Source organism: Trichoplusia ni, unplaced genomic scaffold, assembly GCF_003590095.1.
Source record: "Trichoplusia ni isolate ovarian cell line Hi5 unplaced genomic scaffold, tn1 tig00004111, whole genome shotgun sequence".
Taxonomy (NCBI): domain Eukaryota; kingdom Metazoa; phylum Arthropoda; class Insecta; order Lepidoptera; family Noctuidae; genus Trichoplusia; species Trichoplusia ni.
In genome coordinates this window covers 1-26,648 of record NW_020800515.1, presented here as the reverse complement: position 1 = coordinate 26,648, position 26,648 = coordinate 1, and the positions used below count along the sequence as shown (strand labels likewise).

The 26,648-nt window shown below is 39.6% G+C and overlaps 1 protein-coding gene across 1 annotated transcript; it reads right to left on the bottom strand.

Annotated features, from left to right (window-relative positions):
* Window positions 1–23,882: 23,882 nt before the first annotated feature.
* LOC113508215 lies at window positions 23,883–26,426 on the bottom strand. Its single transcript, XM_026891169.1, has 3 exons — window positions 25,793–26,426; window positions 24,843–25,520; window positions 23,883–23,992 (listed from the first exon to the last, which is right to left on the bottom strand). The coding sequence occupies exons 1-3, from the start codon at window positions 26,424–26,426 to the stop codon at window positions 23,883–23,885; spliced, it is 1,422 nt and encodes a 473-aa protein (XP_026746970.1).
* Window positions 26,427–26,648: the final 222 nt, after the last annotated feature.

The window sequence follows — 26,648 nt, the reverse complement described above, 5'->3', positions numbered from 1 at the left end:
TAAATTATCCGAATTAGTCAAACAAAATATATTAGTAACTACTTCAACACTCTCTTCAATAGAAGACTCAGTAAATAAAATTAGTGTCAACGAGCAGAGATTAAATGATGTAACGGTGAGGGCCGCACAGGTAGGCTGTGCGGACCGTTAACCAATTAGGGAGAAAGAAAACCCGAGGTAGATCTCCAAAAAGGTCTTTAATGGAACTAGGTCCGGCTAGGTCGCGGGTTTGTGGCACAGGTAATTAAGTCCTCGCTTTTATATGAGTGAGGGGGTACCGTCCCTGGGGGGTCCACGTAGGGTGCCCGGTGAGCTGGCTGAAGCTGGCTGAAGCTGCACGGAAGCTGGCTGAAGCTGCACGGAAGCTGGCTGAAGCTGCACGGAAGCTGGCTGAAGATGGCTGAGCGGCCCGGTGAGCGGGCAGAGGCTGGCTGAGCGGCACGGAAGCTGGATGAGCGGCCCGGGAGCTGGCTGAAGCTGCCCAGAAGCTGGGGTCGCTGGCGTGACAACGGCCGCGGCCACCAGTAGGTGCTTAGCCGCCGGCTGGAGAGCGGGACCCGCAGAAGGTAGTGGGACGGCGGTAACCCGTAGGGTGACCCCTGGAAGCGTGTGTCAGAAAATGCTACAGACCACGTTAGTAATGAGAGGCCAGGACAGCAATATAAGCTTTGTTTTGACTGTTTTACTCATGATGTAATTTTGACATTTGACTAATGAATTTTACTACAGGGAAAATGAAATAATTAGGAGAATAATTAGGAAACAAATATGTATCTAAATTTATTTTATTTCTGCAATTTACTGTTTACTAAATGTAAATATAGTTGTAATCTCAAGGTCTATTTTTCATGAAACATGATAACTGTATATTTTAATTATAACAAGGCAAGGGGAATAGACAACTACATAAGTGATATTGCCATTCCTACTTTTATACATAACACATAATGTACATAAAACATAATAATTGTATTGTATAATACATAAAAAAACACATCGTCATCATATCATAATCAATTAAAAATAAAACAAGAGACTTAACTTTGAAGAGAAGTAGTCCGTTCCGTAGTCGAAGCTCAACTGGCTTGCGACGCACCGTCCATCGCTTTTATACTGTACCGTCTAAGTCAATTGACAACTAATAACAGCATCCGTTAAAATAAGTTACATTTTAAAATTACTACTAACACTTTAAATTATTATTTTGATGATTTGTAATTAATATTTAATATTTTACTAATATTTAAATAACCGACATAATAATATTTCATACCGGAAGTTCTGTTAAAAAGTATCTATTTTAATCTTTGAGGGTAGATCAATTGAAAATTTGAATCACATCAAAATAATTTTACAGATACCATCACGGCCATACTGACATGTACTTCGTTCTCGAAGTACAAATTACCTTACATTTAATGATCAACATACATAATACTTAGTCTAATACATTTTTTTACATTGTTACCGTCGATCTTTTCACATTAAGATGACGAAATAACAACGGTCAGTTGTTTTAGACATTAATCTAGCCCCACACCTGCTGCGCATGAGACAGGCTAGAATAAAACAACTAACTTCAGCAGTTCCAATTTCACATTCATCATAACATGTGGTGTTGAAGGAAAACAAACAGTTTAATTAAACATGATCAAATATACATTGTTCTTAACAAATCATTAATTATAATCACTATATGACACAAATACAATTTTTAAACTTAAATCTTTATAATTTTAAACATTATTCTCGTCAACCCATACACCTGGCCATAATCTCAATTTATCTTTAGCTATGGTTATGTTCCTTAGGTTACCTACTCCTCTAAGAGAATACCTATCATGTGGTAGAATGCCAATTATTTCGTAAGGACCCTTGAACCTGGGACTTAGCCTATCACGACGCCTATGGTCTTGGTTTACATATACGGTGTCACCAACATTAAAAACCTTGTTATCTCGCCTTACAACATCAAAACGGTTTTTGAATTTATCGGCCTCTGAACATAAACGCTGATAAGCTAGTTCGCGGTCCGCCCTTACATCAAAGTTATTTTCGGAAATAATAATATCATTTAGATGAGCTTGGATAGACGGAATATTAGCATTACAACCAATGAGCAAACGGATTAAACGGTAGATTTCTGGACAGTGGTATTAATTGACTGCTGTACTTTCCACAACCCGCTTGGCCAGTCTGACGAGCCATTACATGTAGTATTTAACATGTCGATAACAGTACTAACATACCGTTCCACTTGTCCATTACCCCTTGGTGTACCCGTGGAAATCATATGGTGTTCAATATGTAATTCATTAAATAAAGAACGAATTTGGGTGGAGCTGAAATTAGTTCCCCTATCTGTTATTACTGTTGACGGAGTTCCGAATAAAGTAATGGTTTCTCTTATAATGGGTACAAGTTCTTGGGCATTAAGAGTTTTGAGAGGTTTCAATAAGCAAAATTTTGTAAATCCATCCACTATAAGTAGAATATATTTGAAACCTTCGCTGGTTAGTGTAAATGGACCTGTACAGTCTATATGAATCGTGTGAAAAGGAATTGGGCTTTTATTAATAGGATGTAAAAACCCTTGCTTGGGACCTGAATGACCTTTACGTTCGATACATATTAAGCAGTGTTTTAAGTATTTTCTAATGAAAGCGGACATGCGAGGAAACCAAAAATATTCAGAAAGTTTTTTGAAAGTTTTGTCAAATCCTACATGACAGTTCTCGTCGTGAAAAAGTCTTAAAAGTCTAAATCTTGTGCCTTTAGGAACATACAGCTTTGATTGATTGGGTCTGACCTTATAAAATAACAAATGATTATGTAAGAAGTATCGATTTTCATCTAGTTCACCGGATACAACTTGAGAAATCAGATTTTGAGTTTCTGGGTCGTTTTGTTGTGCAATTTCTAACCAAGACTGTGGTTCTTCAATTAAATTAACAACCTTAGTTTCACTTTGAGTCTCATTATTATTAGATTTAAGAGGACTGGGGTTCTCAACAGGATTACGGCTAAGAAAATCAACGTGGCCTATGTATTTACCTTTTTTATATACTATTTCAAAATCAAAGTCTTGTAAAAAGGTCCACCATCGGGCAACACGGGGAGTTAAATCTTTCTTATTCATTGTAGCTTTAATAGAATTACAATCTGTAAAAATTTTGAATTTAATACCCAGAAGGTATACCCTAAAATGTTTTAATGCATTAAAATTGCCAAAGTCTCTAAATCATACGAACAGTATTTAGATTCTGCAGGTGATGTACGTCTGCTGAAGTAGGCTATTACTTTCTTATTATTATTTATTTTTTGTAAAAGAATTGCACCATAACCTAGAGAGCTAGCGTCTGTATAAAGTTCCGTTTGAAACTTAGGATCAAACACAGTTAATAAGGGTTTAGAAGATAAATGTTTTATAACATAATCTCTAGCCGCATCCTGTTGGGCTCCCCACTCCCACTTTTCATTATTTTTAGTCAGTTTTGTTATGGAAGCAGTACGAGCAGCGAAATTTGGGATAAATTTGCGGAAATAACTGGCAAGACCCATAAACTGGCGTACCTGTTTTACGTTACTAGGACAGGGGAGTTTACTAGATCAGCTACCTTTGTATCACTTGGCCTAACACCTTCTCGTGAAATAACTCTACCTAAATATTCTATGCTTTCGACGAAAAATTTACATTTTTTGATATTTATAGTGAACCCGGCATGGGACAGTGCTTGAACAGTTTCGTTTAAATAACACAGACCCTCATCTATCGTTGAAAATGGAATGAGAATGTCATCGATATAGACTAGTAGAAACTTTAAGTGTTGAACGGCCTTCGTGATTGCCCTTTGAAAAACAGACGGTCCATTACAGATGCCAAAGGGCATTTTCAAAAATTCGTAATGGCCGTCGGGAGTCACGAAAGCAGTGTATTTTATAGAATCAGAAGCTACTGGAATTTGGTAAAATCCGTTTTTCATGTCGATAGAAATGAAATATTTAGCTCTACCTAGCCTGTCTATCTGGTCTTCGATGAGAGGAAGGGGTTTATCGATCTTTTTCCAAAATTTTGTTTAATGCTCTATAATCTATACAGAGCCTATCACTTCCATCCTTCTTTTTGACTAAAATAACTGGGTTTGCAAAAGGAGAATCACTTTCCCGGATTATGTTTTGTTTCAAAAGTTCTTGAACTATCTCATTAACCTTCTCCCTCTCAATCGGTGCCAGACGATAAGGGCGATAATATATGATTTCATTCTTAACTAATCGCAATTTTAATTCACCGGTCTTTACTGTACTAGTCTCATCCAAGACGGAAGGATATTTATGAAAAAATTTTCTTACTTTTTCTTGCAGTTCTAAATCAAGATGCTCAATTTTTGAAGTTAATTCATTTAATTCTGATATATCAGTAAGTACATTTACTTCCGTCTTGGTTTGAACTGGCTTCCTAAACAATTGACTACCTAATGAATCTGTAACAATCTGCACGTCTGGGTACTGAACAGCGTTTCTGCCTATAAGTAAATTATATTGAAAATCATTATCCCTGACAACATGTATATCTAATTCTAAACAAACTTCTTGGAATTGGACAAGCACGGTAATGATAGCAAAAACATAAATTTTATTTGATCCTATTCCGTTTAAATAAATTGACGTTGGTGAGAAATGGCATCCCAAGCGTCTTGCTACTGATTCTTTTATTAAACTACAATTGGCTCCTGTGTCTATTAATGAATCAATTGGTACTCCATTAACTATGACACGAGTTAAGTTTAGTTCGGTCTTTCTAAAAAATTAACTGCCTTATTTGGTACTATGGTAATGGATGAAGAATTATTTGACTCGGCTCTTTGCTTATGATAGCACACCGATTCAGTGTGACCTATCTTTTTATAATATGTACATATTATTGTACGAGGATCATTAGGTCTAGATGATTGTGGGGCTTGGAAAGTAGTGGAGCTGTGAACAGATGTTTGCCTATTTTTAGGGCAAAATGACTGTACATGGCCAGCTTTATTACAAGTGAAACACTTCTTTTCACCAGAAAGTTTGGGTACTTTAATTCCCGAAGGACCTGAATCACTACTTTCTAACGGTCTCTTTTTGGATTTGGCATCGATAATGTCCGTAGAAAACTTTTCCCAAGATCTACCTTCTGATGGTTCCCAAGACTCGAACCAAGTTACAGCGGAACCTCTGAGAGACTTACCAGCTTTAGCTGCCGTCTTGATACTGCTCCACTTCAAATCGGCACGGAGAGCTTCAATGCTGTCACACCAACTCTTGGCTCCGCAATCATTCTTGTCAGGGTCAAATAGTGGCAGAGCGATGTCATCATCTTTTTGTTGGGTTGTAGATACAGCATCCCGGATTGCTTTCAGAAGATTGGTAATCACTTCAGAATCCATCCTAAAAATATAATAAAATGAATTAACTATGAGAGGCGAAGGAGGTATCCCACTTCTGATGTCAGAAAATGCTACAGACCACGTTAGTGATGAGAGGCCAGGACAGCAATATAAGCTTTGTTTTGACTGTTTTACTCATGATGTAATTTTGACATTTGACTAATGAATTTTACTACAGGGAAAATGAAATAATTAGGAGAATAATTAGGAAACAAATATGTATCTAAATTTATTTTATTTCTGCAATTTACTGTTTACTAAATGTAAATATAGTTGTAATCTCAAGGTCTATTTTTCATGAAACATGATAACTGTATATTTTAATTATAACAAGGCAAGGGGAATAGACAACTACATAAGTGATATTGCCATTCCTACTTTTATACATAACACATAATGTGCATAAAACATAATAATTGTATTGTATAATACATAAAAAACACATCGTCATCATATCATAATCAATTAATAATAAAACAAGAGACTTAACTTTGAAGAGAAGTAGTCCGTTCCGTAGTCGAAGCTCAACTGGCTGGCGACGCACCGTCCATCGCTTTTATACTGTACCGTCTAAGTCAATTGACAACTAATAACAACATCCGTTAAAATAAGTTACATTTTAAAATTACTACTAACACTTTAAATTATTATTTTGATGATTTGTAATTAATATTTAATATTTTACTAATATTTAAATTACCGACATAATAATATTTCATACCGGAAGTTCTGTTAAAAAGTATCTATTTTAATCTTTGAGGGTAGATCAATTGAAAATTTGAATCACATCAAAATAATTTTACAGATACCATCACACTCAACTAGCCCCCTAATTATGTCCATTCAAATCTATAATAAACTGCCAAATGAAATTAGACAAGAAACTTGTTGTAGTAATTTGAAATTGCCGCGTTCTCACTACATGACGTTTGAGAGGTCGTTGAACGCTTGTGCCGCCATCTCTGCTGTAAAAGTGTTTGCTAATGTGTATTATTCTGTTAAATAAATAATTAATTAAGTATAAAGCCTATTAATTACATCAGGTTATGGGCCCAGAACGTAATCTGTTTGTAATAAGTATCAGTGAGAAGTAATATCAGTGAAATAACGATATACAAAGTCGCCGGTCATTAAAACTGACACGACATAACCTAAAGCCACGTGGTTTGTGTAGAAAAATATTTTTACATACAAAATGTCTTCAAATGCAATGACTCTTATCGAAAAATTAAGTGGTCGAGATAATTATAATACATGGAGATTTGCTGTGATGACGTATTTACAACATGAAGACCTCTGGTGCTGTATCGAAAATAAAGGCGAATCTGTTGATTCAAAGCTCGACCTGAAAGCAAAGGCAAAGATTATATTGTTGGTTGACTCAGTGAATTACGTACATATACAAGAGGCAAAAACGGCAAAAGAAGTGTGGACCAATTTACAAAAAGCTTTTGACGACAAAGGGTTGACAAGACGCGTGGGCTTATTGAGAGATATGATTACAACGACGTTAGAAAATTGTCAAAATGTTGAAGATTACGTTAACAGAATAATGAGTGCAGCACATAAACTTCGAAACATATCATTTGACATCAATGATGAGTGGCTGGGTACATTGCTCCTTGCTGGATTACCCGAAGTCTACAAGCCAATGATTATGGCCCTCGAAAGTTCTGGTGTGCCGATTACAGCAGACTCTGTAAAGACTAAGCTCTTACAAGAAATAAAGAGCTCCGAGTCAGTTGCATTATATGCAAGTAAGCCAAGTAAATATAAACAAAAGGACTCTGATAGTTCTCCGAAGTTTAACAAAGGGCCCCGTTGTTTCAAATGCAACCGTTATGGTCACATAAGTAAAAATTGCAGAACAAAGAAAAAGGACCAAGGCAAAGAAACTGGATATGTCGCTGTGTTCTCGGCATCCGCTGCAGCAAGTGACAGTAAGAGCTGGTTTGTTGATTCAGGAGCGTCCATGCATATGACAATGAGGCAGGACTGGCTATACGATGAATCATCACCTCCAATTACAAGCATCCGTATTGCTGATGATAAAATGCTTAAAGTGAAGAGCTGTGGAAAAATTGATCTGCCTATATGTAATAGTGAAGGACAAACACAAACCATACAAGTAACCAATGTGTTGTATGTCCCTGAGTTAGCAAGCAATCTTCTCTCCGTGAGTCAGCTGATAAAGAAAGAATGTTCTGTACAGTTTAGTAACGACGGCTGTAAAATATTCAACAAATCTCAAAAGGAAGTAGTAGCTTGTGAATTAGTGAATAATATGTATCGTCTGAACTTAAGTAGTGCACAAGCATATGCATGTCATTCAAAGGAAAGTGACAGCTACTTATGGCATCAAAGGATGGCTCATCTCAATATGACTGATCTGAACAAACTCTCCAAATGTGCAGAAGGTGTCAAGCTTACCGACAATAAGCTGGATATGATATGTGAATTTTGTCAAGAAGGAAAACAGTCCCGGCTGCCGTTTCCTAAGGAAGGTTCTCGTGCTAAGAAGGTTCTAGAACTTATACATTCCGATATCTGTGGGCCACTGGAGGTAAAATCAGTTGGAGGAGCGCAATATTTCCTCACATTTGTAGATGACTATACCAGGAAAGTATTTATTTATTTACTTAAAAACAAGTCTGAAGTATTTAATAAATTTAAAGAATTTAAAGCATTTGTGGAAAATCAACTTGAATGTAAAATAAAGAAATTAAGAACTGATAATGGAAGAGAGTATCTAAGTAACGAGTTTATTGAATACATGCAAAATTGTGGCATAATACATGAAACTTCTAATCCATATACCCCACAACAAAATGGGTTAGCGGAACGTATGAACCGTACATTGATGGAGAGAGCTCGCTGTATGTTGCTTAATGCTAATTTACAGAAATACTACTGGGCTGAAGCAGTGGCGACAGCTGCGTACATAACGAACCGCTGTCCAACAAGATCCATTTCATACGCTACACCTGAGGAGTTATGGTCCGGGAAGAAGGCAAATTTGAAACACCTTAGAATCTTTGGATGCGAAGTCATGGTTCATGTTCCTGATGCTAAACGTCAAAAACTGGATCCTAAGGCAAGTAAAATGATTTTTATTGGCTACTCAGAAGTCACTAAAGGTTACAGATTATTAGATACTAAAACAAGAAAAATTGTTATCAGTAGAGATGTTGTATTTCTGGAAAATTCTGTACAAAGAAAATATTGTATGGTTCCGCTAACAGAAAATACTAATGATGTTAAAATATGTGCTGATGAAACAAAGAACATTGATGAATCTGTTGAGCTAACAAATCAAAGCACAAGAGAGTTAAATAACTCATCTGTAACATTATCCGATGATAATGAAGAAGAAACATTTTTCTCCGATGATGATCCCGCATATGTACCTGAAAAAGAAATAAATATTAGTGGACCTAGTAATATGACACTTAGAAATAGAAATAGAAAATATGAAACTAATACTTACCTCTGTCAAGGTGGAGAACATGAAGAAAATGATACTCCAATGACTTACCGAGAGGCTCTATCATCAGTGGATAAAGATAAGTGGAAAAAGTCTATAGAAGAAGAGTTGCAAGCACACAGTAAGAATGAAACATGGGAGTTGGTGAAGAAGCCAGATAGAGAGAGAACTATTGGCTGTAAGTGGGTTTTCAAAGTGAAAGATACACCATCGGGACCACTGTATAAATCAAGGTTATGTGCCATGGGCTGCTCACAGAAACACCAGGTTGATTACACTGAAACATTTTCACCAACTGTCAGGTATGACTCTGTAAGAGTTTTGCTTTCTAAAGTGTGTCAGGATAACTTGCAAATGATACAGTTCGATGTAAAAACTGCTTTTCTCTATGGATACATAACTGAAGATATCTATATGAATCCACCAGATGGTTTAGATGTACCTGAAGGGCATGTTTGTAAACTTAAAAGGTCATTATATGGCTTAAAACAAGCATCCAGGTGCTGGAATCAAACATTTGATTCTGTTTTGAAGAAATTTGGTTTCACCAATAGTCACTCAGACAAGTGTATCTATATTGGTCAGTTAAATGGTAGTAAGGTGTACTTAATACTGTATGTGGATGATGGACTAATAATTTCCAAGGATAAAAGTGTGTTAAACAAAGTTATTGATGATTTAAAAGTAAATTTTGAAATAAAAGTATGTGAACCTAAAAACTTTGTTGGCCTTGAAATTGAGAGAGGAGAAAACTACATATTTCTACATCAGACCACATATATACAAAAATTGCTGAATAAATTTAATATGACTAATGCCAATGGGAACAGTACACCAGTAGAGACAGGTATCAAATTAGAAAAAAATACATCAGAGCTAGATAGAAACATTCCATATAGAGAAGCTGTGGGCTCCTTGATGCATCTAGCTATAGTCAGCAGGCCTGACATAATGTTTGCGGTTAGCTTAGTCAGCCGATATCTGGATAGCTATGATAGTATTCACTGGAATGCCGTAAAACGAATAATGAAGTACCTCAAAGAAACAAGTGATTATGGTCTGTATTATACACCGTCACAAAATAATACACTAGAAGGTTATTCTGATTCTGACTACGCTAATGATACTGAAACAAGAAGGTCAATGACAGGATATGTATTCATTAAGAATGGTGCTGCTGTTACTTGGGCCAGTCAACGTCAGCAAACGATAGCACTATCTACAACTGAAGCAGAGTTTATGGCTGCCTGTAGCGCTACAAAGGAAGTTATTTGGTTAAAGAGACTTTTGTTAGATATAGATGAATATAATCAGGATTCTGTAACACTTAACATAGATAATCAAAGTGCAATCTCTGTCATAAAAAATGAAAATTATCATAAACGATGTAAACACATAGATATTAAATACAAGTTTGTTAAAGAGAAATATGAAAGTACAGATATTGATCTAAAGTATATAAGTAGTAATGAACAAAGGGCTGATATATTTACTAAACCCTTATGTAAAAGTAAATTTAAATATCTAAGAAGTAAATTAGGTATTTGTAAAATGTAACTGTACTTATAAAACTTGATTCTGTAATACTTTGTTTAGTAATACTATGTATGTGTAGAGTAACTTAACCTATTGTTTTTGTTAGTTACTATTATTTTTTTTTCACTTTACAATGAGGAACGCTGTAATTTGGAGAGAGTGTTGTAGTAATTTGAAATTGCCGCGTTCTCACTACATGACGTTTGAGAGGTCGTTGAACGCTTGTGCCGCCATCTCTGCTGTAAAAGTGTTTGCTAATGTGTATTATTCTGTTAAATAAATAATTAATTAAGTATAAAGCCTATTAATTACATCAAAACTAAAATAAGCATATTTATTAATAAATTAAAAAGATTCCTTGTATTAAAGGCATATTATATTGTAAAGGAGTTTCTGGATGATAAAACAATCGTAAATTTAAATCACCCTGCCTAAACAAACCATAATAAAAGTAACAACTATTATTAATATTATACTATTATTATTTATGGCAATATTAATTTTTCTGAATTGCTATTCTGCCCTCTTCCTCTCTCCTATATTTTTTGCGTGCCCAACAGGGACCATATTGAACTGCTATTTATTTTCTACCATCTCTGTAACATATGGAATGCAATAAATGATTGAGTATTGAGTACCCCGGAGACGTATATACCCAGCTGTTATGAGGCGGAGCGTAGTAACGCTACTTCGAGGAATAAGCGTTATAGACCGGATTTTTCGCCAGGAAATGAATTGAAATCTTTTGAGGAGAAAATAATGAACCAGTATAAACGACTCACAGCTGACATCGCCGAAGTTAAGTTGAAAACGGAACAAATACAAAAAACTAACATTGAGCTGGATAAGTCATTAACTTTTATGAGTAAGGGGTATGAGAAGATGCGGCAGACTATTTTAAAGATGGAAGAAGAGAGGTTTAAACAGCGTAATTATATTCTAGAGTTGGAAAGAAAAGTCTCTGACTTGCAAAATAGTTCTCGCCCTTCCACGATCGAAATAAGGAATGTGCCCTGCAGTGAAAAAGAAACCGCAGGCGACCTAACCTCTCTGGTGGTGCAAACTTGCAATGTCATACAAACACCGGTTAAATCATCGGATCTACGCAGCGTCTACCGCTTACCGGGCAAGAAAGTTACAAACAGACCAATAGTTGTAGAATTCCAAACCGTGCCCCTTAAAAATCAGGTACTCCAAGCAACCAGATCCTTTTTGGGTTTACCTTTGGCGGAGAAGTTGAACACTAGTCATATTGGAGTAAGCGGTCCTATTATTCCAATTTATGTTGCCGAACATTAGCCCCGCAGCTTACGCCAGTTATTTTGTGAAGCACGCACGTATTGTAAGATCAATAATTATAAATTTTGCTGGTATCAAAACGGCAAGATATTCCTTAGGGAACGCGAGGGCATGGATTGTATTATCATCAACTCAAGTCTGTGTCTCAAAAAGTTACCAACAAAAAAAGACTGAACGCATAGACGTACTACACGCCTTTAGTGTTATTAAGATTCACGCTTGTTCAAATACTAATTTAAAAATATTTGATTGCTTCTATACTAATATCCCTGTTATTTACCGTTTCAAGATTTTGATAAACCTTGAGGTACTAAGTGTGAAACTTTTTGAATTTACACGTTTTTTACAATATTATTATTATTTTATGCATTATTTACGTATTTTACATACAATATTATTATTATTATTATATTATGGTATATTTATGTTTTTTGAAACTGGAATAAATATAGTATATCATAATAAATACAATATTCTACACAAATTATATTTATACAATATAAAAAATTATATATTTTATACATTTTATTTCTATATACATGTCCGCAATATCTTAATAAAAATTATACTTGAATCCATTAAATACTTATACGGTGTACAGTGTTTAATTTGTTATACTATAGTCGTTGCAATTAGCACTTGTCCACTTCCTTTTGGGATATCGTATTATACACGGTGATTTTTTAGTCGTCTTACAAAAGGAGCCCAGTTCATGTATCCGACGTAAAATACCCCTAGGCGCGATTATTATTTTTTTATCATCAACTAAGACAATAATTACGAAGAAAAATTAAACAAGATAAATTTGAAAATACTCTTAAAAATGATAAAAACGCCGCCGCCCGTGCCCCTGACCATTGTTACAAGGCTCGGACCACGCTCGCAACAGAGCTGTGTTTCTAAAAAACTACGAATTGCATCATAATATTGAAAAAAAATGCATTTTAAATTTATTTAAATCTCAAAAATACCTATTTTTTATCATGAACGTGTTCTAGTCATTGGATACATGAACTAGGCTGCTTTTGTAAGACGACTAAAAAGTCACGGTGTATAACAAATGATTGACATAAATTATTTAACTGACGAGCTAGGCAAAATAGGCACCAGAAACTCAATTATTTGTAAACCCGAAAAGTGTTTCGATATTTTAAGTAAGGGCATTAACTGACACTGCATCACAATCCTACATCTTAATATTCGTAGTGTGAATAGGAATTTCGATGAACTACGTCTCCTGTTAATTACTATTAAAACTCCTATTGATGTTGTAATTTTGTCAGTGTTGGCTTAATAAAACACTGGTAGTCCCAAATTTGGAAGGTTACGCCTCCTATCAGACACGCAATAATTATAATCAAAATGACGGAGTTATTACCTATGTTAAATGTGATATGCCTCATTCTGTAACAGAAGTAACTTTTCTGACTCTAACTGTCTTACTTGCAAATTACATGCTGAACTTAATGATAATTGCTGTCTATCGATCACCAAGTTTTCATAATACGGATAAATTTCTGGACAGCTTGAATAGTGCCCTGGAATCTAATGCGGACACAAAAAATATTGTTTTAATGGGTGATATGAACATCAATATTGCCCCACCAATACAGCAAACACATATTCATGAGTATCTAACATTACATGCTCTCCATGGGCTAATTCCCAAATTTGGGGGGGGAAGCTAGGGTATGGTGTGGTGGGAATCGCTGTTAGTGAGATCAGCATTACCTATAAAATGCCAAAGAGCCTTCTGCTGTACTCGTGGTGGAGTACCGTATTAGCAGAGCCCTAGCCAATCCGCGTCATCCACGTCCCCGTCGTCCTCCCTGGGACCTGCTGCAACTGCGCCGCCACGCGATAACTCAGTTGCAGCTGAGCTAACGGATGCAGGGCGAAAGGCGAGTATTCTGCGCCTCAAAACAGAATCAACTCACAGGGAGGAACCCGAAACAAAACCGAGCAGATCCGCAGGCTCTGAAGCGGCAGCCCCGCTAGCGGATTAAGGCACAGTGGGCTAATCACCTGCTTGCCCGACAATCACTGATTAATGAAACTGAAACAGAGAGAAACCGGACCGATCATTTACCGACGACTATTGGCATGAAAACACGGACACGAATTGCCTTTTGGAATATACGTACGCTCAGCGACGATAGCCGATTAGCCCAAGCAGAAGCAGTAATGCTTAGATACAAACTGCACATACTCGGTCTAAGCGAGGTGAGGAGAAACGGTTTCGGGGAGCTAAGAACGTCTGGGGGCTTAACTTTGCTGTATTCAGGTAAAGAATGTGAGGAAGATGTACGCGAACACGGTGTTGGGCTCCTCCTTTCTAATGCAGCGAAGACTAGCCTCCTGGACTGGAAACCAATCTCGGACCGGATCATGTACGCCCGATTCAACTCAAGAGCCCGGAAAATCTCAATTGTGCAGTGCTACGCCCCAACCAATGCAGCAATAGAAGAAACCAAGGACGACTTCTACAATGCCCTCAACACCACCCTGAGCAAAATAAAGAAACAAGACATCGTCATCGTCATGGGAGATCTGAATGCAAAAGTTGGGACGGATAACACAAACCGCGCACGACATATGGGCACGCAGGGACTTGGGTTGTGCAACGAGAACGGGGAAAGATTTATTGAGATTTGCCAGAATCAAGACCTAACCATCGGAGGAACATTATTTATTCATGGCGACCACCACAAATACACCTGGAAATCACCCGATGGCGTCACAAAGAACCAAATCGACCACTTTGCCATCAGCTCTAAATGGCGTTCGTCTTTGCTCGATGTCCGTAACCGTAGGGGTGCCGATATTGATAGCGACCACCATTTGGTGGTTGCTGAAGTTCGACTTAAGGTTGCGGTGGCCCGCGCAGCTGGAGGACCTGGCAAAGTTGGAAGGAGGTTCGATGTGAATAAACTAAGCGATTCAGTGACTCGAAGATCGTTCCAACTGGAATTACGCAATCGTTTTGCCGCTCTCGGAACAGCCTCAGACTCATTGGACGAAGAGTGGCATAACATCAAGGTAGCGTATACTGAGGCTAGCTCTACCGTTTTGGGGCGTAAATCACCTCACTCAAAAGAGGACTGGATGTCACAACGCACATGGGACCTGATTGAAGACAGGAGAAATCTCCACCTAAGACTCCTTGAGACTCATGATGGTGCTGTTCGAGCCGACCTTAACTCGCAGTACCGCCAAAAGCGTAAGGAGATCTATCGCAGTACACGCAAGGACAGGCGATTGTGGGCCGACGGTATTGCTGAACGTGCTCAACAAGCTGCTAATACTGGGAATTTGAAGGAACTTTACAGCGCAACAAAGTCCTTGGCTGGGAACAATAGGGATAGGAAGAGGAAACCCATAAAATCCAAAGATGGTCAACTTGTTGTGACATCAGAAGGGCAGCTGCTGCGTTGGCGTGAACACTTTGAGGAAGTCTTCCGCTTATCTGCAACATCGACACCTGACGCGATAAATGTTAGTTCCCCACAACCTCAACTACTCGACATTGATACGGAACCACCATCACCATCAGAGGTGGCAAAAGCAGTCCTCTCTCTGAAGACCGGCAAGGCGCCAGGGCTTGACTTGATCACAGCGGAAATGCTACAAGCAGACTTGTCCTCCGCAGTCAATGTTCTGACGCCTCTAATCGAGAAGATTTGGACTTCAGAAGAGCTCCCGGATGATTGGAACAAAGGTCTTATTATAACAGTACCAAAGAAAGGAGATCTTAGTGAGTGTGACAACTGGAGAGGTATTACATTGCTCTCAATCCCCGCCAAAGTTTTCTGCAAGATCATCCTGGGCAGGTTGCTAAAGGCTGTAGATCCTCTCTTCCGCAGGGAGCAGGCTGGTTTCCGGTCAAATCGCTCTTGTACAGACCAGATCAACACTCTGCGTATCATACTAGAACAGGCATCAGAATGGCAGAGAGAGATTTATATCACATTTGTTGACTTCGAAAAAGCCTTTGATACGCTGAAGTGGTCAAGCATCTGGTCTCGTCTACTGGACATCGGGGTGCCTCCGAAGATTGTGCGCTTGTTGGAGAGTATTTATAGAAAATATTCCTGCAGAGTTACTCACGACGGCCTCATTTCGGAGGACATTACAGTGCATGCAGGTGTCCGCCAAGGCTGCCTCCTATCGCCTCTTCTTTTCCTGGTCGTCCTTGACGGGATAATGCTTCGCATCACAGATAAACGGCGCCGCGGGATAGAATGGGGATTATCCAATATCTTAGAGGATTTGGACTATGCCGACGATCTCTGCCTGCTGAGTCACACCCACGCCGACATGCAAGCAAAGTTAGACGATCTACGGCAGGAAGCAGCAAAGACAGGACTGAAGATAAATACCCGGAAAACCAAAGAAATGCGATCTGGTGTGAAGAACAACTCACCGTTGCTGATTGGCACAGAGGTGGTGGAACGCGTCCACCAATTTACTTACCTCGGGAGCGTCGTGTCGGAAACGGGGGGATGTGAGGAGGACATCGCCTCACGGATCGCCAAAGCCCGAGCTACTTTCGCGCAGTTGAGACCTGTTTGGCAGTCACGAAAGCTGACCCGAAGGATCAAGCTCAAAATCTTCGGGTCCAATGTCAAAGCCGTACTGCTTTACGGGTGCGAGACGTGGAAGGTCACAAAAGACATCTCACGCCAAATCCTGGTCTTCGTCAACCGATGTTTGCGCCGCATTCTCGGAATTTACTGGCCCGAGACCATCTCCAACTCAGAACTGTTGGAGAAATGCCGAGAAAGCCCCATTAATCGGCAGATTAAACGCCGCAAATGGGGTTGGATTGGCCACACACTCCGAAGGGATCCCGACCACATTCCCAAGCAAGCCTTGGATTGGAATCCTCAAGGGAAGAGGCAGCGTGGCCGTCCTCGTCAAACCTGGCGTCGCACTGTGATGGCTGAAGCGGCGAGCATCGGTATGACGTGGAGCGAGATGAAGCATGAAGCTCAAGACAGATCGAGATGGAGAACCTCTGTGGACGCCCTCTGCCCCATCTAGGGGACATAGGACTTTAAGTCAAGTAAGTCATGGGCTAATTCCTACTCACTTATTACCTACTCGGGGAGAAAGCTGTCTGGATCATGTTCTACTGAAGTCTGAGTATAAAGCTACGTCTATGGTTCTAGATTTAGTTATTACGGATCATGCTCCGACTCTATTACAAATTGAGTGTAAATCACCAGTTGATAGACGTAATTTTACTTGCACGCGAGTTGACTACCCAGCTATCTTTGATAGCATAACAGGCACAGATTTCAGTCATATACTACATATCTCAGATGCAAATATAGCAGCTATGACTCTGGTGTCCTCTCTAACTCAAATTATTAAAAAACACTCATTTATAACACACATAAGTTCCAAAAACAGATTACTTAAGCCATGGATCACCTTGGGCTTGCTTAGGTGTATACGCAATCGAGACGCCATGAGTCGAAAATTAAAAAATGAACCCAACAATTGCACACTTAAGGTTACGTATACCAGATATCGAAATTTTTGCAATAAATTGCTTAAGAACCTAAAGGCGTCTTACGAGAAACAAGAGTTTTATAAAGCTACTAGAAACAATCCTAAAGCAACTTGGAAAGTAATAAAAAATATTTTGAATACAAACAGTGCAACTAACTCCCCTGTAGAACTACTAAAGCTAGAGTCTTCAAATGAGGCATCAGTCAATAAAGTTAACAACTATTTGCTAACGTAGGCCGTGAACTTGCACAACAGCTTGGACAATCAGCGACATTACCCTCGATAGGCTCAGAGATCGACTCCCCTGTTAACTCCTTAACTCTACTCCCCACGGATGAAACGGAAATTAAAAATATTATCATGAGCCTTCGAAGGGATGCCGCTCTCGGCTGGGATGAAATTACCACAAACCTCCTACAGCATTGTTGTGGTTCGCTGGTGCAATCTATAACACATATTTGTTACGTCTCTATCCAAAGTGGCGTTTTCCCAAAGTATTCAAGAAGGCAATCGTACACCCTATTTTCAAAAGTGGCAATAGACGAGATGTTAATGACTACCGTCCGATATCTGTACTACCAGCGCTATCTAAGGTACTTGAAAAGGTTCTGAACTCCAGGTTGGTAAGTTTCTTAGCAAAACACAATCAATTAGCTCCTAACCAGTTTGGTTTCAGAACTAGCATCTCTTCAGAGGATGCGGTTTCTTCCCTGGTGAATCATGTAGTTGAGGTTTTAGATAAACGAAAGAAATGCGTCGGAATCTTTTTAGATCTAAAGAAGGCTTTCGACACCGTGTCTATGCCTCTCCTGCTAAAGAAACTGGATAGCGATGGAATACGTGGTCATGCATTAATGATATTTAGTGACTACCTCTCTGGTCGGACGCAGTGTGTAAAAATAGACTCTTTTGTCAGTGACGAACTGCCTCTTGATTATGATGTGCCACAGGGTTCTATTCTAGGTCCGACTCTCTTTTTAATCTATATAAATCCCCTTTGTAAACTTCTGCTACCTAATAGTGTAATATTTACCTATGCCGACGACACTACACTGCACTGTACTTTTGAGCTAGCAGAAAAAGCTCTTAGTTTTGTTATGTGCTGGCTTTCGGACAATCTTTTGACGCTAAATTTAAAAAAGACCACCTATTTAACTTTCTCAATAGTATCGTCCACCCAACCTTCAAAAGACTTAACCCTAAGAGCCCACTCATGCGGGACTGATTACTCAGGTCCCTCATGCGACTGTGCCGCTATATCCAGATCTGATATTAAATACCTTGGTGTGCATATAGATAATCAATTAAATTGGAAATAACATTTCGAAAATTTAACTGCTCGTACACGTAAATTAATTTATATTTTTAAAAAGCTTCGTTTATCAGCACCATTTGATATTTTAAAATCTGTTTATGTCGCACTTTGTCAATCTATTTTGGGATATTGCATTACCGTATGGGGTGGGGCGCATAAGACCAGCTTTCTGATACTGGAGCGGGCTCAGAGGTCTGTTTTAAAAGTAATGATGTGTAAACCGTATAGATATCCTACTACTGAACTTTATACAGAATGCCAGATTCTCACGGTACGCCAATATTTTGTACTCCAAACAGTTATAAAGAAACATAAAAGCCTATTGTACGATGACCAAATTATGAATAAGCGCCGATTTTATCAAGTGTGCCCAACTCAGAAGTTCAAAACTGCCCTTGCTGTTCGACACTATCAAGTAATTAGTAGACGTCTCTACAATGCTCTAAATCGCTGTTGTAAAATATACGCCCTAAATAAATATGCCTGCAAACTCACCGTTATTAAGTGGCTTCAGACCTTGACGTATACAGAAACCGAAGATTTGCGTAAACTATCTATTTTACAACTTGTACATATCTATTATATAATATTTATCCTATTCATATTGTATACTATACGCTTAAATTTATTTACATTTCATTCTGATTTTTTAACAAATATAATATTTTATTAATATGTCTTTACAGGGACAACATCGTTTATTATTAGTGTATCTATCCGTTTCCTTTTTTTGTTCTTTACAATATCACTACAGTTAAAGTGACTGAAATTGTTCTGTCTATAAAAGCCCACACTTTTGTTTTATTGTCAACATTAAGAGAGAGAGCTCTGATACCCATAACACAAGTTAAATCTTAGCATGGGTATCAGTGTTTTTCAAATAAACTGTGTATGAAACCTAGTGTAACCTTTTTGATAGAATTGTATATACTGGTTTAGTGAAATAAACGTTATTATTATTATTATTATTAGTTGACTATTTACATGAATTTATGTTAGTATTGAGTGTCTAGCCACCCTTTGCTCACCATTTAACATAGTCTTTGTGTTACATACAAGTGTGTTACGTACACACTTGGTGACTTGGAGCAGCTGTTTACGAGCCGGATGCACCAGTACGAAGAGAAGTTACAGCGTGCCACATCTAGCTCCAACTCGGTGCATCCAGATCTTGCTTCATTGGCCGTCGAGTTCGCAGAGTTTAATCTTTTTGTAGAAGCTTTAAACTCTGCTGTGGATCGTCACGAGACTGCTATGTGCCGCAAGGTTCTTCTGCTGCATGGTGTCCCTGAGAAACCCTCAGAAAAGTTGCTGGAAACGGTCCTTGGGATACTGAAGACGCGTTTTAAGCTATCTGAGGCAAGCACAAATAACACCATTCACGTCTGTCATCGGCTTGGAACTTCACAGCAGAAGGCCAGACCCATTTTAGTGCGGTTCTTCACCATGGAGCAGCGGCGACTCGTATGGGACAACAAATAAATTCTTAAGGGTTCCGGTATAACAGTGTCCGAATTCCTGACCCCCTACTCGTCATGTGGCATTTATGGCAGCCCGCAAGCATTTCGGTAACAACAATTGCTGAACCATCGAGGGCCAGATTGTTGTTGTTTCCCCGGACATGTCTCGGCACAAGTTGGAGACTATGGACGAACTCCGACGGCTAACAGCGCGTTTCCCGATGAGTGCAGGTGATGATTCTGTTCCATCGGAGCAGATCGGTTCGCTCGTTTCGCAGTCAGTCACCTTTGAGTTTTATATATATAGATTAAAGATTATAGATTATAGCAGCTATATGTATGCAAAGTCTCAGCCCGATCGGTTTAAAATTGACAAAGTTTCATACAAACTTTCATCCCCTATTTTAACCCCTTAGGGGTGGAATTTATCAAAATCATTTCTTAGGCAATGCTTACGTTATAGCAGCTATATGTATGCAAAGTCTCAGCCCGATCGGTTTAAAATTGACAAAGTTTCATACAAACTTTCATCCCCTATTTTAACCCCTTGGGGGTGAAATTTATCAAAATCCTTTCTTAGCGGATGCCTGCAACATAACATCTACCTGAATGCCAAATTTGAGTCCGATCCGTCCAGTGGTTTCGGCTGTGCGTTGTTGCATCACTATGTCAGTCAGTCACCTTTGAGTTTTATATATAAATAGATTTATATATATAGATTATAAATTATAGCAGCTATATGTATGCAAAGTCTCAGCCCGATCGGTTTAAAATTGACAAAGTTTCATACAAACTTTCATCCCCTATTTTAACCCCTTGGGGGTGAAATTTATCAAAATCCTTTCTTAGCGGATGCCTACAACATAACATCTACCTGAATGCCAAATTTGAGTCCGATCCGTCCAGTGGTTTCGGCTGTGCGTTGTTGCATCACTATGTCAGTCAGTCACCTTTGAGTTTTATATATATAGATAGATGTATGCAAAGTCTCAGCCCGATCGGTTTAAAATTGACAAAGTTTCATACAAACTTTCATCCCCTATTTTAACCCCTTGGGGATGAAATTTATCAAAATCCTTTCTTAGCGGATGCCTACAACATAACATCTACCTGAATGCCAAATTTGAGTCCGATCCGTCCAGTGGTTTCGGCTGTGCGTTGTTGCATCACTATGTCAGTCAGTCACCTTTGAGTTTTATATATATAGATAGATGTATGCAAAGTCTCAGCCCGATCGGTTTAAAATTGACAAAGTTTCATACAAACTTTCATCCCCTATTTTAACCCCTTGGGGGTGAAATTTATCAAAATCCTTTCTTAGAGGATGCCTGCAACATAACATCTACCTGAATGCCAAATTTGAGTCCGATCCGTCCAGTGGTTTCGGCTGTGCGTTGTTGCATCACTATGTCAGTCAGTCACCTTTGAGTTTTATATATATAGATTATAGATTAAAGCAGCTATATGTATGCAAAGTCTCAGCCCGATCGGTTTAAAATTGACAAAGTTTCATACAAACTTTCATCCCCTATTTTAACCCCTTGGGGGTGAAATTTATCAAAATCCTTTCTTAGCGGATGCCTACAACATAACATCTACCAGAATGCCAAATTTGAGTCCGATCCGTCCAGTGGTTTCGGCTGTGCGTTGTTGCATCACTATGTCAGTCAGTCACCTTTGAGTTTTATATATATAGATAGATGTATGCAAAGTCTCAGCCCGATCGGTTTAAAATTGACAAAGTTTCATACAAACTTTCATCCCCTATTTTAACCCCTTGGGGATGAAATTTATCAAAATCCTTTCTTAGCGGATGCCTACAACATAACATCTACCTGAATGCCAAATTTGAGTCCGATCCGTCCAGTGGTTTCGGCTGTGCGTTGTTGCATCACTATGTCAGTCAGTCACCTTTGAGTTTTATATATATAGATAGATGTATGCAAAGTCTCAGCCCGATCGGTTTAAAATTGACAAAGTTTCATACAAACTTTCATCCCCTATTTTAACCCCTTGGGGGTGAAATTTATCAAAATCCTTTCTTAGAGGATGCCTGCAACATAACATCTACCTGAATGCCAAATTTGAGTCCGATCCGTCCAGTGGTTTCGGCTGTGCGTTGTTGCATCACTATGTCAGTCAGTCACCTTTGAGTTTTATATATATAGATTATAGATTAAAGCAGCTATATGTATGCAAAGTCTCAGCCCGATCGGTTTAAAATTGACAAAGTTTCATACAAACTTTCATCCCCTATTTTAACCCCTTGGGGGTGAAATTTATCAAAATCCTTTCTTAGCGGATGCCTACAACATAACATCTACCAGAATGCCAAATTTGAGTCCGATCCGTCCAGTGGTTTCGGCTGTGCGTTGTTGCATCACTATGTCAGTCAGTCACCTTTGAGTTTTATATATATAGATAGAAGATAGATAGATGTATGCAAAGTCTCAGCCCGATCGGTTTAAAATTGACAAAGTTTCATACAAACTTTCATCCCCTATTTTAACCCCTTGGGGGTGAAATTTATCAAAATCCTTTCTTAGCGGATGCCTACAACATAACATCTACCTGAATGCCAAATTTGAGTCCGATCCGTCCAGTGGTTTCGGCTGTGCGTTGTTGCATCACTATGTCAGTCAGTCACCTTTGAGTTTTATATATATAGATAGATAGAAGATAGATAGATGTATGCAAAGTCTCAGCCCGATCGGTTTAAAATTGACAAAGTTTCATACAAACTTTCATCCCCTATTTTAACCCCTTGGGGGTGAAATTTATCAAAATCCTTTCTTAGCGGATGCCTACAACATAACATCTACCTGAATTGAAACTACTTTTACGGATTTTATCGCGGTTTAATTTTAGATTTTAGGTCCCGACGTGTCACATACCTCTACAAGATGCAGGAGTATACAAACTAGATTGTGACTGCGGCCTCTCTTACATCGGTCAAACCAAACGAAGCATAGGGACCCGCGTTAAAGAACACATAGCTGACGTGAAACACCGCCGCTCAACGAAGTCTGCAGTCGCCGAACATGCTGAAGGTTCCAGCCATTATATTAGATTTGACCAACCACAGATCCTCGCTAAAGAATCCAAATTCCTACCTAGGATGTTTCGCGAGGCTATTGAGATTAAAAAACACCCTAATTTCAATAGAGAAGATGGCTGGAAGATATCACCTACTTGGGATCCAATAATAAATAAACTCAAGGCCAAACCCAAGAGCAGCGCTGCAAGACATCAAGACACAGTGAGCTCATACTGCGTAGGTCGGACCACAAATAATTAATTAAAATATGAAGGTAGAACGAGCAACATCTCCTGTCAAGACGAACGCCATCTCAGTCTGCCCGTGACCATGATACCTGCAAAGGTTTCGAAACGTCGGGAACTAAAATCTAAAATTAAACCGCGATAAAATCCGTAAAAGTAGTTTCATTTCAATGTCTAATATTCGCGTAAACCTAAGAAACCACTATCTACCTGAATGCCAAATTTGAGTCCGATCCGTCCAGTGGTTTCGGCTGTGCGTTGTTGCATCACTATGTCAGTCAGTCACCTTTGAGTTTTATATATATAGATAGATAGATAGATGTTTCTACGACCTACTTTATATTTTATATAAACTCAGGGTTATGTGACTGGACCCATAACCTGAAGGAATAAATAAAAGAAACAGAACGAAATGTGACATGAGAAAATGGCGGTTTTTATTAAGACTTGAAAAAAAGAATGATACCAACTTACAGAAAAATAATCTACTAGAAACAATGTTGGCAATATTACAGTATTACATTATATTACATTGCCGGTATTACATTGATTTATACTAATACTAATCATTCTAACTTCAATGTATCTTCTAAATCTACTACATCTCCTAAATCTACTAAATCGATTACTTCCATATCCTCTAATTTAACTGCTTCAACATGCTCTACTATGTCTACTAAAATAACAACGGAAATTCCTTCTAATTTAGATATTTATTCTAATGTTTATGAAATTAACTAAAACCAAAAAATACATTTGCCTCACTATATTTTTATAATAACTATCGTGAGACTGATTCATTATTAAATGATGTAACGGTTTACTCACGCGTATTTATCGGGGTAGCCCGACTAGTTTCGGACCCAACCGGAGTCCTTAATCATGAGCAGACGCGGCGGGATCGCGAGTTGAACTGACGTCAGCGGCCGCGCATCTCGCTGCGTAGCGTCGCGCTCGCGCCGTGAGCGGCGGTGGGGTCGGCGACGCCGGTGGCGCGGGTGGGGGTCTGCTGTCGTCATTGGCATCGTCCGTGCTCCCGTACTGGCTGAGTCAGTGCATACTATGCTGACCGCGTCGCTTTCCAGGCTTGGCTTCGTATGACATAACGCAGCATTCATTGCTGGTTTCCACGCTGGTGGCAGGGTCCATACACGATCTCTATTGAAATTCGGGTGACGGCTGATTTCTATAGCCTCACGTACTTTTCGCGGCACGTAGTATTTCTCCTTCGCTAGTACGGAGGCTTTGTCGAAACGTATGTAGTGTGCCGTCCCCGCATTACACACATGTTATACTGCCGACTTGTCGGTGTCCATGTTCTTCATGCTGCGTATGTGTTCGCCAAGTCTGGTTGCTACATTACGCCGGGTTTGCCCAATGTAGCTCAGGCCGCAGTCGCACGGTATTTTGTATACTCCCGGGAAGCCTAAAGGATCCTTGTCCTTGGGAGAGCGGATCATCTGTCGCAGTTGTCCGGGGTGGCCGATAGATCGTCTTGATGCTATATCTCCGGCGTAACAAGCGACCTATCTTGTCTGTGACACCCTGCACGTACGGGAAGTACGCAGGAGTCCGCTCAGCCTCCGCCGGACGCTTGCGAGCTTCGCCCGCAGATCCCAGGAAACGTCTACACTTGCGCCACTGATATCCGTTGCGCTCTAATACGTCACGTACATGCCTCAGTTCCGCATTGACGTAATCATGGTCGCATAGAGCGAGTGCTCGGTTCAGCAGCGTACGAGGCACCGAAGATAGGTGTGAGGGGTGGTGATGAGAGTCGGCTCGTAGGTACCGGTCTGTGTGTGTTGGCTTCCGGTATACGCTATGAGTCACCCGTCCGTTCGGCTCTCGGATGACCAGTACGTCCAGGAACGGTAACTTTCCTTCTTTTTCCTCCTCTATGGTGACCTCTATCTTCGCGTGCACCCGATTTAGGTGTGACGTCAGGTCCTTCAATGCGTCCCGGGCGACGACAGCAAAGATATCATCTACATATCGCCACCAGTATCGCGGTTTCACGTTTGCAGACTCTAGTGCTTTTTCCTCAAACCACTCCATGAAGATGTTTGCCACAACGGGCGCCAGTGGTGAGCCCATAGCCACTCCGTCAATTTGGAGGTAAAAATCCCCTCGCCACAGGAAATATCCACTTTTAAGACAATACGTGATACTCTCAACATAGCTAGTAGGTAGTGTAGTTCGGCCTAAAAGGGTTGTGATTATTTGTATAACCTCATCTACTGGTACGTTGGTAAACAGCGACGTAATGTCGAAACTAACCATTATATCTGTGTCCTGCAGCTGTATACCCTCTAGCAACTCAACAAAATGACGGGAGTCTCTCACGTAGCTACTCGTTTTGCCCGTGTATGGTTGTATAGTGTAGCCAGGTGACGCGACAGTTTATAGGTCGGTGCGTCTATCTGGCTAACTATAGGTCGTAGGGGCCAATTTGATTTGTGTATTTTTGGCAAACCATAAATTTTGGGTGGTGTCGGATTTAGTGGACGCAGTCGTGCTACCAGCTCCTTGTCGCCGATGATGTTGAGAAGTTTGTTTACCTTCGTCGTGACTCGGGATGTAGGGTTGTAACGAACTTTACGATAAACACTTGTGTCGCCCACCATTTGCGTTATCTTGTGTTCGTACGCTTCGGTGTCGACGACTACAGTGGCGTTACCTTTGTCGGCTGGTAGCACTAACAATGACTCATCATTGCGCAACTCCCGCAGAGCACTAACCTCCTTGAGGGTAATATTGCTCTTAGGCAGGGGAGACTTACGCAATAACGTAGACACATCTTGGCGCAGGCAATCAGCATCTCCGTGAGGTATTTTATTTCTGAAGATGGTATTTTCAATATTTGTAATAATATCCTCAACGGGTATTCTACGCGGTGTTGGTGCAAAGTTGAGTCCACGGGATAACACAGACACAGTGTCCTCGGACAATTCTTTGGATGACAAATTGACGACCGTCACTGCTTCAGTACTTTTTGTCGCGACCTTGAGCGACTTATGCGGGTAGATGTATTTAATTAGGTTCGTCAATTTGTGTTCTTGCCGTTTTGTTGTCTGCATACCTATGTTCTCAGCCCGGCTGTGTGTCATGGCGTCCAGCGATAACTGTAGATGTAATTCATACACGCACTGACTCACGCACATATATCTACAACGGTAGTCTGATATCGCACGGCACAATAGTTTTCTACTCGTGACGCTAAAAAACTCTTCGTAATCCCGAATGCACTTTATCGGTTTTATCTGGGCGAACTTGGGCACAACATCATTATCACGGCACTGCACTAAAAACCTTAAACCACACTCGAGTCT

Bases quoted from the DNA above. Each gene is read 5' to 3' on its own strand.
- LOC113508215 (XM_026891169.1), bottom strand. From the start codon at position 26,426: ATGACACACAGCCGGGCTGAGAACATAGGTATGCAGACAACAAAACGG. The intron at 25,521-25,792 runs GTTTGCCAAAAA...CAACCCTTTTAG, and splicing joins GACACCACCCAAAATTTATG to GCCGAACTACACTACCTACT. The intron at 23,993-24,842 runs GTCGCTTGTTAC...TTGTTATTTTAG, and splicing joins GGGTGTCACAGACAAGATAG to TAGACATAGTAGAGCATGTT.